Raw genomic sequence first — 13,327 nt, 5'->3', positions numbered from 1 at the left:
TAACATCAAAGACAGACCACAACAATATCAAGTAATGACTGGTCTGAATGTAAGCAAAAAATGGAAGAAAACAAAACATACAGCTCGGATTCGTGTGGGAGCGAGGGAGGCAGAAGGGGAGCAGGTTAGGAACGAAGGTCTTTGCCGGAAAAAGGATCTCTACTGTGCAGATGAAAGGATGGCGTCGGACGAACTCATTGATTCTGTACAAGATGGAGGGAGCGAGATGGAGGGACGCTGGAATGGAGTATTAAAATTTAAAATGAGTTTTCCCTCTTTCTTTCTTTTTCTTTTTCTATTTTTTTTTAATATTTTAAACTATCACATGCTGCTAATTGGTCAATTATCTGTATAAAGCGTGAGATCCATAGCATTATCTTTTTTTTTTTTTTATGAAAAATGATTTATATAATATTTCTTACAATACTTTACACAATTATATTTTAAATTATGCAGGGGCGGCTCGATACAAGTTGAGGCCTAAGGCAAAATTTAAGCGTGTCATTCGTAATTATAATATAATAAAATATAAATTATTATGTGGAATATTTTTAAAATTTTCAATAAAATGAGATTTTATTTAAAATCTTTAAATACAGTTTTTGTGAATTTATATTTATAACAACATCTTAAAATGGGGCCTCAATAAAAATTTTGTGCCTCAATTTAGCAAGATCTTAAAAACATTATTTAAAATATAAATAACTTATTGTATTGCTTATTAAAAAAATCATTGTATTAAATATTAAATTTAGTATTATAGGGTCTTGCACATATTAAAAACTATAAAAATTATTTAAAATTTTATTTAATGAAATAGTTTTTAATTTTTAATTTTTTTCAAAAATTTTTTTTAAAAAAAATCACATTTTTATTTTTAGGGGCCTTATATAAGATTGGGGCCTTAGGCAACGGCCTAAATTGCCTTACCATTGAGCCGGCCCTAAAATTATGAATATTTTTATAAAATATTTTATAAAAATATCTTCATTTTATAATATTATTATATAATATATTATACAATGTATTGTATATAAATCATTAATCTTTTGAGCTATACTTTGTCTCGATCCAAGATTCCTACATATAATTATTGCAAACCCTCAAATTTTGTGTCCAAAAATGGAGGAGGAGTCGAGTGCCTGTAGAGCTCATTGTTTAATCTTAGCCTATCCAACTCAAGGACACATTAATCCTATGGTGGAATTCTCCAAGCGTTTGAAGCACAGAGGAGTAGAAGTTACACTGGTTACCACCTACTTCATCTCCAAGGACATACAAAAAGAAGTAAGCTCCATTGCGCTCGAGACCATCTCCGATGGCTATGACGAAGGAGGGATAGCGCGAGCCGAGAACGTCCAGGTTTATTTGGAGCGCTTTTCGCAAGTCGGTTCGCAAACCCTGACCGAGCTCCTCGAGAAACTTTCTATCTCAGGCTGCCCGGTTGACTGTATCGTTTATGATGCTTTCTTGCCTTGGGCTCTAGACGTAGCCAAAAAATTTGGGTTATTCGGGGCTGCGTTTTTCACTCAATCTTGTGCCGTTGATATTACATACTACCATGTTCACAAAGGAGAGCTGAAACTCCCTCTTTCAGAGCCAGAAATTTTGCAGCTTCCTGGTTTGCCACCTCTTGAACCTCAGGACCTGCCGTCCTTCATTTATAAATTAGGATCGTACCCAGGTTGCTTGGAGATGTTTGTGGGGCAATTTTCAAATGTTGAGAAAGCTGACTCGATCCTTTGCAACACCATTTATGAGCTGGAGCAAGAGGTAATTAAGCATGTTAATTAACTGGGCGGGGCTTATAAATCATCAGTCCGTGAACTGTTGTTTTTGTTTTCCTTCTTTTAATGATCTTGTTTCATTTGGATTTGAGATTATTTTTAGGCTTACAACTGTTGATCGTTTACTTGGGCTATGTGTGGATTTAAAAAATATTTTCAAAATTTGTTTGAATAAAAGTAACTTACATTGTATCAAAGTTTGTGAATAAAAATAAATGTTGTATTGGAGCTTGTGAGAGTTGATTGATAAAATTAAAAAATTATTTAAATATAATTGTTTTATATTATTTTTATTTTAGAATTTGTAAAAATTGTATTGATTTTTATATTTGATTAATAATTAAATAAAAGGTTTAAAATTTGAAACAGAAGAGTTGTTATGATTGAGTGACTGTTTGAGAATGAAGTTGTAAGCAAAGTTAGAAAAATTTTAAGAACACCTGTTGATTGCGAAATATGGCTAATTTCTACGCAGGCTGTGGATTGGATGTCCAAGATATGGCCAATGAGGACTGTGGGACCAACTATTCCATCTATGTTCTTAGACAAGCGGCTTGAAGATGACAAAGACTATGGTTTCAGCATCTTCAAACCAAACACCGATGCTTGCCTGAAATGGCTAAATGATCGTCCAAAAGGGTCGGTTGTTTATGTTTCTTTCGGGAGTTTGGCCGCTCTTGAAGCTGAGCAAATGCAAGAACTAGCTTGGGGTTTGAGGATGAGCAACAGCTATTTCTTGTGGGTGGTCAGGGCCTCAGAAGAGGCAAAGCTCCCCAAAAACTTTGTGGAGGAGACGTCGGAGAAGGGATTTGTGGTTCACTGGTGTCCTCAGTTAGAGGTCTTAGAACACGAGGCAGTGGGATGCTTTGTGACACACTGTGGGTGGAACTCTACGTTGGAGGCCCTGAGCTTAGGTGTTCCAATGGTGGCAATGCCACAATGGACAGACCAAAGCACGAATGCAAAGTTTATTATGGATTTTTGGAAGATGGGACTTAAAGCTCCGGTTGATGAGAAAGGTTTAGTTAGGCGAGAAGCAGCAGAGCATTGCATAAGGGAAATAATGGAGGGGGAGAGAGGGAAAGAGATAAAGAAAAATGCCTTCAAATGGAGGAAATTAGCAAAAGAGGCTGTTGACATAGGTGGAAGTTCTGACAAAAACATTGAAGAATTTGTAGCTATATTGGTTCGGTCCTAAGTTGCGGTCTGTTCGGACCAGTCTAAACAGGAATGTAATGTTTTTGTTGATTACATAATTGCTCAAAACCTGTCTTTAGCTGTTGTCGTGTTCAAATTATATATTCCACTTTGATGCACGCCTGTTTGTTGGTTGACAAGCTTCCATCAGCTGATATTTGGACAAATTAAAGAAGAAAATTGCATCGAGCTTTTAGTTTGTCCTTTGGAGACTGAAAGTAGACCTGTATATTCATTGGTCTTAAGAAATATCCTGAATACAGAGGCCTATTTAAAGAACAAATGAGCGCTGCACCAGGTTGGGCACACCAACAAGCAGGTGGTGTGCTTTAGTGCTTCTAGACCCAGCTAGGGATCGTTACAACAGAAAAGACTCCTTTATACAATTCACAAAAAAGGTGAAAACAGAATTACAGAGAAGCTACTCTAGAGCCTTGCGTGGAGCTGACTTGGAGGCAGTAGCAATCATCCTAAAAGTGGCTCCCCGAAGTCCCATCACTGTGAGTGAGTGAGTGAGTCACAAAAGGAATCAATGGTAAGTGGATTTGGAGGTCCATCCCAACCACTTTTGATAGCAACGCATCACTTTTGGCGTTATGCATCAAACAGGACCATTATTTTTGTGATTCCATTATGTACATCTCCTTTCTCAATGTGGAATCGCATTCACTATCCTTGTACAAGAATGAGAGTGATAAAAATCACCTTTGAATTTCTATCTTGTACCTATTCATTTATGGGTGGATTGAATTCCAACGTCCAGAATCCACGACATAAATAATTGCGTGCAGAAACATTAGGCAACGTTTGGTTTGGTCCAGACCTGTAGATTTCTCTTTCAAAAAAATAAAAATCCTTTGGATGGACTTGGGCCACCTCTCGCACAATTTCACGGCTTCTTCTCTTCCACTCATCCCGCCAAGGGACAGCAACTCATCCTGACAACTCCGTAAACGAATCTCCAGCATTGGTCATAAGGCGCATCATGAAAAAGAGATGCCCTTTTTTTCATAGAAAATACTACTATACCCATTTTATTTGACACCTCTATTTGACCGCTGGTCAATTTTCTTTTCTTTTTTTTTTTTTTTTAACTTAGTGATTAAGGAAGTGATTTTGAATGTATTGGTGTATTTTTTTTATTTTTTAAATGTATTTAAATATATTAAAAAAATGTGAGAAGAAATTGAAAAAAAAAAAAAAAAAAGTTTTTACGCTGGGCGGTATGCCCAGCGGTCAAATTGAGGCGGCAGAGTAGCCGCACCCTTTTTTCATAGGGATTATCTTCTGCAGGTACGTAGGGATTTTCGACAATATCCTTAACAGTTAATTCACAAGAGAGATGCCCTTTTTTTGTGCCCGATTGGATTTTTTTTTTTTTTTTTTACTTAGTGAAAATATTTTTTAAAAAAGAAAAAAATTCACAATATTATTAAACAATATTTTCTTAATCACTAAATCAAAAAATAAAAATAAAAAATCCAATCGAGCAAAATAAAAAGAAGCCCAAAACGGACTCCCTAGCATTTTTCAATTCACAATGGGATAACTCACACAACCATGATGCATGACAGAAGAGAGCAAGCGTAAGACCGGGCACTCGATAAGCAAGAGAAAGCGACGGAACTCTATGAATAGGAGAATCTTTTTGTCATTGTTGTCTAGTCCTATCGTCGTCGAGATTAAAGGAGGGACCTTCATCGGTAGTATTGGAATTGGACATTTAGCTCGTCAACCCGACCCAAAAATCCCAACTTGATTTAACCAATTCATAGTGGGAAAAATGGAATAATACTGCTACAGATAAGCACAAGTTTGTGCCTACCCACGAACCCCGTTGTCGTGGCATTTTGCCACATCAGCAATTAAATTAAAAAAAAAAAAGAAGAAAAGAAAGAGGAAAAAGCAACCGAGCAAAAATAAGCTTTGTTCATTCAAACTTGGAAGAAGGAGAAAATGCAGATGCAAAAGACACCATTTCATTCCGTTCATTCGAGCTTCATCCAAAGAAGAAGAAAACGCAGCGTCAGATCTCTTCCTCTCTATCAGATCTCTTAAATACTTCTCAGTTTTCTTCCTCGCCATCGTAGAGTTCTCCGTCTAGAGTCTGTCGTTGTTGATTAGTTGTAGCAACCCACGCCATCCTTGGCTGCTACCCACATTTCGGTGTCGAACCTAGTAAGAGGCTTAGAAGCTTCTTCTTTTGTTTATCTTTTCGATGACTTTGGGACTGTAGAATAATTGAATGTGCTATCATAATATTTGTGAAATTTTCTGGAAGGCAAAATGAAATTTTGGTTCCATTTGTTCTGAGTTGGGTGGCATAATATTATACATATATAATTTGTCCAATTTTGTGAAATGGGATGAGAATATAGCTTTTCAAGTGTCCTGTTTTGGTTATAAATTTTGGCATAAAATCTTAAGGTCGAGATAGTTAGTACAACGAGTATCATGACCCATATGGGTGGGGATTTTCACGGAGGAAGATGAAAAGGAAAGTCAAGAAGATGGAAAGATTCATGATACAATCTTCGGTTTCTGCTCTGTTACAATCTTCAGCTCATCCATCTGAGAAAGGTCTTGGTAAATTTGCTTTAGGTTCCCTTGGCATAAAATCTTAAAGTCGAGGTAGAATTTGCTGCCAAATTGTCTCTAAGCATGAAATTGGATACTAAGCATGGAGCTTGATTGAAAATCTTGCTAAACCTCAAACTTTAGTTTCCAATCCCAATCATTTTCTTAGTGCGTCGAATTCCGGCTGTTGGAATCAATCTTGCCTTAGATTTTCCTTTGGAAACATCTTAAGGACGATATGATCTTCTCAATATTATAAACAACTTTTTAGGTGATTCATAAAGAAATAATGACTTTTGAAAATGGATCTCATTTGGTTTGAGGAAATTAATTTAAGAAACTGAAAGCACTCTAACAAATTGTAGTTAATTTGAGAAACTGAACTTGTTAATGAGTTCCACCGAATCATTAGTTCATTTTTTTGAAGCACAGATGTTGTTTTGGTAGGCTTGATACAAAAAGTATTGGTAGGCTTGATGCATGCAATTAATTACATTGAGCAGTTCTTTATTCTAAAATTCATGCATGAATCTTTACTCATGTGTGCATGCATCTTATTTTCATTCTTGATAACCTACCCACTTGATTTCATTGTTCAGGTAGTTCTATTTGGAATTGTGTAAATGGGGAAAGAGAAAGAAGACGCATCCCGCATAACACCTCATATCACTAATCCATCAACCCAGGTATTATACATCTCTTTCAATAGTTGGTGTGTGTTTATTTTATTTATAGTCATTGCCCACTTGGGTTGATTAACATTATGTTTCTATATGTTAGGACATATCAAGACCACTTTATCCAAACTTTTCAAACTACATGTCGTATTACTACGGTCCAATGTCTCATGTGTAATTACCACTTTTTGTGCCTCCTCCAAGTGCCAACCCATATCCATGGAGCAACCAAATGATCGTTGGATGATAAAGTAGTTCATGTGCTTTAATTTTATGAACTTGAATATTTGGTCTAATTATTTATTTTTGAATTTTTTGAAAAACTGTAGCAACACCCATCGAGCTCTACTTCCGCTGCCACATGAAGTACTACTGCCCTAAGTAGTTCCGCCATACCAATGATGGGATATCCTTCAACTTCCACTGTCAGCTCTTGTGTAGCTACTAGTTCTAGTGTACAAACCAACATTAGTGTCGCTGCTAGGTCTTGTTCGGCTTTACCAGCATTTGTTCATCCGACTTCTGTCAACCCATATGCATGTGACAACGAGGTGATGTGTTGGATTTTTCACATTATGTGTCTTTTACATTATCTAGAACATATATTGTCATATAATACTTTTTTCTCTTAATTTGCAGGAAAATAAAGTGCAGCAAAGTAATTCTGTTGAATAAATTAGTGAGACCACATTAGACTCAATAGAAGTTGAAGCACAGTCTACTACCTCTTTGGGTAATATGCTTGATACCAAAGAGGCTGGCAGTTTCAGGTCAGTTCATATGGAGCGTACTGATGGGGGTGATACCACTAAGGAACCAAAACCAGGGATGCACTTTGAATCGGAGAATGAGCTAATGACTTACCATAAACATTAAGAAAAATGATGTGGTTTTGAGGTAATGACACAAAGGAGTAAAAGAGAGAAAGATAGGACTGCCAAATATGTCACTCAGGGATGTGTTCGTGGTGGCAAGGCACAGAATAGGATGTCACACTTCTCCAAGCCTCGGCCAATAAACAAGACAGGCTGCAAGGCAAGGATAAATGTGATGTTAAAGGATGAGAAGTTGTGTGTCACATCGGTCTTTAACACACACAATCATGTGCTCAATCCTAAAAAAATTCAGGTTCTTTAGATGCAATAAACAAGTTAATGAGTCTGTTAGGAGGGTGTTGGATACAAATGATCAGGTTGTCATACAGATGAATAACAGTTTTCATGTTCTTGTGACTGAGGTGAGTGGGTTTGAGAACATAACATTTGGAGAAAAAAATTGTCATAACTATATTGATAAGGCATGACACCTGCGCCTTGGTAAAGGTGGTACTCAAGTGTTGTTTGAATATTTTAGAAAAATGCAATACAATAATGATTATTTTTCAACCTCATGAAATTATATGATGATGATAGGATGAAAAATATGTTTTGGGCAGACGTCCGTAGTAAAGGGGCCTACAACTACTTTGGAGATGTGGTAACATTCAATGCCACATACCTAACAAATATGTATGAAATGCCATTTGCACTTTTCGTGGGTGTAAACCACCATGAACAGTCAATCCTTTTGGGTGCAGATTTTATTTCAAGTGAGGATACAAAATCATTTGTATGGTTATTTAAAACTTTGTTTGATTACATGGATGGAAAAGTGTCGAATACTATTATTACATATCAAGATCGCGCAATGAAAAATGCGATCTCCATTGTCTTTCCCAACATGCGACATAGATATTACTTGTGGCACATATTACGAAAGGTCCCTGAAAAGCTTAGTTCTCATAGTCAATACAAATGTGGCCTGAAAAGTAAGTTGTTATATTGTGTCTATGACTCCTTTACAATCAAGGAGTTTGAAAATTCTCGGAACACCCTCAAGGATATGTTCAACTTGCATGAAAATGCATGGTTGTAAAGCTTATATGCGGAGAGAGAGTTTTGGGTATCAGTATATTTAAATAACTCGTTTTGAGCTGGAATGAGTACAACTCAACGTAGTGAGAGTGTGAATGCTTTCTTTGACGACTATATGCATGCCAAGAAAAGCCTTAAAGAGTTAGTTGATCGGTTCGATAATGCATTGAAGAAAAAAATTGAGAACGAAAACCAAGCAAACTTTCATTAATTTAACTTCATCATTCCTTGCATATCACACTTGGTACTTGAAAAGAAGTTTCAAGAGGTGTACACAAATGTAAAATTTAGGGAGGTTCAACAAGAGATAATGGGAATGATATATTGTCATGGTCGTTTCGAGAAAATAGATGGAGTAATCGCAACTTACTCGGTCGATGATATGAAGTTAAGGCTAAAGATTTCATCAAGGAGGTTACTCATATTATTTACTTTAATGAGGTAAAGTGTGAGGCGAAGTGTATTTGTAGGTTGTTTAAGATGCAAGGGATAATATATAGACATATTATTGCCATCTTTTCAGCTAGGAAAGTTCGTGGGTTGCCATAAAATTACATATTGGACTGGTGGAGAAATGACATAAAATGCAAGTATACTATTATTTCGAGCAGTTATGACGTTGCTGATTAGAGGCTCGAAACTGTTAGGTATAAACATCTATTGAAAATTTGTTACAAGATAATAACAAATGCAGGGTCATATGATGGGCATACTGAGGAAATGGTATCAAAGTTGTATGCAATAAATGAAGTATACCGCACCTCGAAGCCCTACATCATAGATTCCAATGTTGGAGTAAGTACTATAAATGCAACCAAGGAAAGAAGTTATAAAAAGGTGCTAAATCTCCATGTTGTCAGAGATAAGGGAAGACCCATGTGTTAGATGAGGATGTCAACGATGGAGAAACAATTGAAGAAAATAAAAACTAAGGCTAGGAAAAAAAAATTAAAGGAAAAAACAGACTAGTGAGAGCATGGAATGCAAGTTATTGTCATTATTACCTGATGTTCATATTTGAGTATTTGATAATATATTATATTTCTACTTACTTGTGAACTCTAATTATTTTTTATGTTACCAGAGGCATGGATTTGACACTGAACTATTGAAAAGTAGTGAAAATCGACTCGGTCCATCGAGAATGAAGATGCAAGAAAATGTACAAACTCTCGTGATGGAGACACCATAAATGTTACAATTACCACTTTCATTCATTTATTGTATTTGTATATTTTTTATGTGGATCTTACTTTGTCAGTTATTATATTCACAGATGCAACTAGAGATGATGGAATGCAGCTAGAGACGACAGACGAAATACAGCCAAATAGCTTCTTGTAGCAAAACTTTGAGATCCATTATTTGATAACATTTATGGTATCTCCATCACGAGAGTTTGTATATTTTTTTGCATTCTCATTCCCGATGAAGAAGATTATTCCCTTATGCGAGCTAAGGCGAATGATCTCCACCCCTCCAATTTGCTGTGGGGGAAGATATTGCAATGCCTGTAATGGATTTTTTTTTTTTAAATATCTGTTGAGGGTCTATTTTCCATTTTTATTGTTTTGGGATTTGTGTGTGAAATTAATTGTGTGACAAAATGATGGATTATATATAATCTCTAAATCTAGTGCCAAAATGCTTTATCAGTCCAAAACCGAACATGAATTGGGTTGATTCGGCTTTCATTAATTAATTTTATGTACTGACCATAAGTAATTATTTCATTTGGAAATGTATTGATTCTTCAGAATTTAACATTACAGGCATATTGTGAAAGCATTTGGGGGTCCACACGTCATTACATTTACATCCCTCGTAATCATCTAAAGCTTTACAGTTTTGATGCATTGTCAGCTGATGGAAAAGTGGAATGTTATAACTTGAACACGAAAGCTAAAGACAGGTTTTGAGCCATTTAATTATGAATAATGCTACTCTCACCACTCTTGAAAGCTATATTTTTTTTAATTTTTTTAATATATATTTTTTTTTACTTAATGATTAAGTAAGTATTTTTTAATGATATTATAATTTTTTTAATTTTTTAAAAAATATTTTATAGTATTAAAAAAATATATATATAAAAAAATAAAATAAAAGAACACTACATTTTGCATTAGCGGGACCGGGAGCGGGACAGCCAGCGGGGGCTGTAGAGGCGTCCTTTAATTATCAACAAGATAAATCATTACACATCTGATTCGACAGGTCCGAACTGACAACAACTTAGGAGCAAACCAATTTAGATACAAATTCTTCAATGTTTTTGTCAGAACTTCCATCTTTGTCAGCTGCCTCTTTTGCTAATTTCCTCCATTTTAAGGCATTTTCCTTCATCTCTTTCCCTCTCTGCCCCTCCATTATTTCCCTTATGCAATGCTCTGCTGCTTCTCGCCTAACTATCCCTTTCTCATCAACTGGCGCTTTAAGTCCCATCTTCCAAAAATCCGAAATATACTTTGCATTCGTGCTTTGGTCTGTCCGTTGTGGCATTGCCACCATGGGAACACCCAAGCTCAGGGCCTCCAACGTTGAGTTCCACCCACAGTGTGTCACAAAGCATCCCACTGCCTCGTGTGCTAAGACCTCCAACTGACGACACCATTCAACCACTAATGCCTTCTCCGACGTCTCCTCCACAAAGTTTTTGGGGAGCTTTGCCTCTTCTGAGGCCTTGACCACCCACAAGAAATAGTTGTTGCTCATTCTCAAACCACAAGCTAGTTCGTGCAATTGCTCAGCTTCTAGAACGATCAAACTCCCGAAAGAAACATAAACAACAGACCCTTTTGGACGATCATTTAGCCATTTCAGGCAAGAATCGGTGTTTGGTTTGAAAATTCTGAAACCATAGTCTTCGTTACCTTCAAGCCGCTTGTCTAAGAACATTGATGGAATAGTTGGCCCCACTGTCCTCAATGACATTATCTTTGACATCCAATAATCCACCGCCTACAAAGATATTTAGAAACCGATCAAATATTGCAAGCCTAAAAATCTGTCAGATCCAAATAATAAACAATATATTTTAACTTCTATATTCCTTTCCTCTCCCAAGAAAAGAGAAAAGAAGAAATAAGAAAAAAAGAGATCATCATTGAAAGGCAAGAAAAACATAACAAATTAGAGTTCAGGAAAAATAGTGCACAAGCTCCAGTTAACATGCTTACCCCTTCCTCCAGCTCATAAAACGTGTTGCAGAGGACCCAATCAGCTTTGTGAACACTGGAGAATTGTTCCAAAACCATGTCAAAGAAAGCTGGGTAGGATCCCAAGTTATAAATGAAGGACGGCATGTCCTGAGGTTCAAGAGGTGGCAAACCAGGAAGCAAAACTTCCGGCTCAGAGAGAGGGAGTTTCAGCACTCCATTGTGGACATGGTGGTATATAATATCAACAGCACAGGATTGAGTGAAAAACGCAGCCCCAAGTAACCCGTACTTTTTGGCTATGTCTAGAGCCCAAGGCAAGAAAGCATCGTAAACAATACAGTTAACAGGGCAGCCTGAGCTAGAAAGTTTCTCGAGGAGCTGCGTCAGAGTCTGCGACCCCACTCGACGAAAGCGCTCAAAATAGGACTGGATGTTCTCTGCCAGCGCTATCCCTCCTTCGTCATAGCCGTCAGAGATGGTCTCGAGTGCAATGGGGCTGGCTTCTTTATGCATGTTCTTGGAGATGAAGTGGGTGGTAACAAGTGTAACTTTTACCGATCCTTTGTGCTCCAAACGCTTGGAGAATTCGAGCAAGGGATTAATGTGTCCTTGAGCTGGATAGGCTAAGACTAAACAATGAGCTCTGCACACACTCGTTTCCATTTTCGCAGCCACGACCGGCTTTGGAATCTCTATCTCACATGCACTCTCTCTCTCTCTCTCTCGCTGGGTGTGTTGGTGTTTATTTGCTAGTGATAAATATGCGCGTGATGTGCACAATTTTTATAGGAAATTTTGCGGTGGTTGCGAGCTCTATATCAACAATTTTTTGGAAAATGCTTACTGAATCGATGGTTTATTGATGTTTGATCGATGATTTTTTTTTTTTATTTAGTAATTGAGAAAAAAAATATTTTTTAATTTACATATTTTTTTATAAAAAAAAAAAAGTATTTAAAAATATAAAAAAAATACTTAAAAAAAATGAAAAAAAAAAAATCTCTAAAAATACACTGCATCGGTTAACTATCGGTTGGGACTATCGGTCCCAGTAGCACTATCCCCACCTCAAACAAATTAACCGTGTCCAGAGACATACTAGAATTCTTCTCTCTTTTCTCTCTCGAGAAAAAGAGGTGAAGGGGGGGTCCACAACAGATTCTAACAGAATTTGGTGAGTGGGAAAGGAGGGAGGCTGCGTCTTGCGGCGGGTACAGTAGGCAACAAACACGTTCTGAGTGGGAGGAAAAGAATTGTAAGGTGGTAGTTACTGAAAGCTACGGTGGCTAGTGGAGGAGAAAGATGAACGAACTTGAAAAAAGATGGGATAAGCTGCGTTTAACAGAGGAAGAGTCTCTTAACATAGAGGTTGATGATGACATATCGGAGGAATTGAGAATAAAAGGGGACTGTAGTGTCGTGGGAAAGGTTTGGATGGAGAGGAAACTGAGCTCAGGGGTGCTGGAAGACACCATGGGTAAAGTGTGGCGTATCAGTAAGAAAGCCAAGTTTAAAGAGGTAGGACTGAATATTTTTGTCATTGAATTTGCGAATCAAGCTGACAAACTGAAGGTAATGGGAGGTAGGCCATGGCTTTTTGACAACTACATGTTTGTCTTATTGCCATTTAATGGTTTTATACCTGCACATAAGATGGATTTTACTAGGGAAAGGATATGGGTTCAAATGTCTGAGTTACCTCTTGTCTGTATGAACAAAGAAAGGGGGGTTATGATAGGAGAAACTGCAGGGGAGGTTCTGGAGGTAGATACTCAGAACGATGGGAATGGATGGGGGGAGTTTTTAAGGGTACTGATTATTGTAGATCTCTTTAGACCTCTAGCTAGGGGTAGGTCCATCTCAGTAAAAGGGGTGCAATACTGGATCCCTTTCAAGTATGAAAAACTGCCTCATCTTTGTTTTAAATGTGGATGCATTATGCATAAAAAGAGCTCATGCGAGAATGAAGATGATACAGAAGGGGACCAATATGGTGCATGGCTTAGGGTGGGAAT

General features: G+C 37.1%; 2 protein-coding genes and 1 long non-coding RNA gene across 4 annotated transcripts; 2 read left to right on the top strand and 1 right to left on the bottom strand.

Annotated features, from left to right (window-relative positions):
• Window positions 1–1,066: 1,066 nt before the first annotated feature.
• LOC109003662 (UDP-glycosyltransferase 74E1-like) lies at window positions 1,067–3,850 on the top strand. The gene is made up of 2 exons (XM_018981898.2): window positions 1,067–1,773; window positions 2,263–3,850. Exons 1-2 carry the CDS (start codon window positions 1,123–1,125, stop codon window positions 2,983–2,985), a joined length of 1,374 nt encoding a protein of 457 aa, XP_018837443.1. The 5' UTR covers window positions 1,067–1,122; the 3' UTR covers window positions 2,986–3,850.
• Window positions 3,851–4,955: 1,105 nt separating this feature from the next.
• LOC109003664 lies at window positions 4,956–7,018 on the top strand. Its single transcript, XR_001998161.2, has 4 exons — window positions 4,956–5,162; window positions 6,161–6,247; window positions 6,568–6,789; window positions 6,878–7,018. It is a non-coding gene; the product is annotated as an uncharacterized LOC109003664 (long non-coding RNA).
• Window positions 7,019–10,060: 3,042 nt separating this feature from the next.
• LOC109003663 (UDP-glycosyltransferase 74F2-like) lies at window positions 10,061–12,090 on the bottom strand. Of its 2 annotated transcripts, XR_004798232.1 has the most exons (3): window positions 11,331–12,090; window positions 10,334–11,112; window positions 10,061–10,083 (listed from the first exon to the last, which is right to left on the bottom strand). XR_004798232.1 is itself a non-coding variant. In XM_018981900.2 (2 exons), exons 1-2 carry the CDS (start codon window positions 11,973–11,975, stop codon window positions 10,387–10,389), a joined length of 1,371 nt encoding a protein of 456 aa, XP_018837445.2. In that variant the 5' UTR covers window positions 11,976–12,090; the 3' UTR covers window positions 10,270–10,386. The 2 variants fall into 2 exon arrangements, 1 of the variants encoding a protein (XP_018837445.2); XM_018981900.2 differs by lacking the exon at window positions 10,061–10,083 and having other exon boundaries at window positions 10,270–11,112.
• Window positions 12,091–13,327: the final 1,237 nt, after the last annotated feature.

Source organism: Juglans regia, chromosome 14 (assembly GCF_001411555.2).
Source record: "Juglans regia cultivar Chandler chromosome 14, Walnut 2.0, whole genome shotgun sequence".
In the NCBI taxonomy this organism is placed as follows: Eukaryota; Viridiplantae; Streptophyta; class Magnoliopsida; order Fagales; family Juglandaceae; genus Juglans; species Juglans regia.
This window is presented reverse-complemented; position numbering and strand designations above follow the sequence as displayed.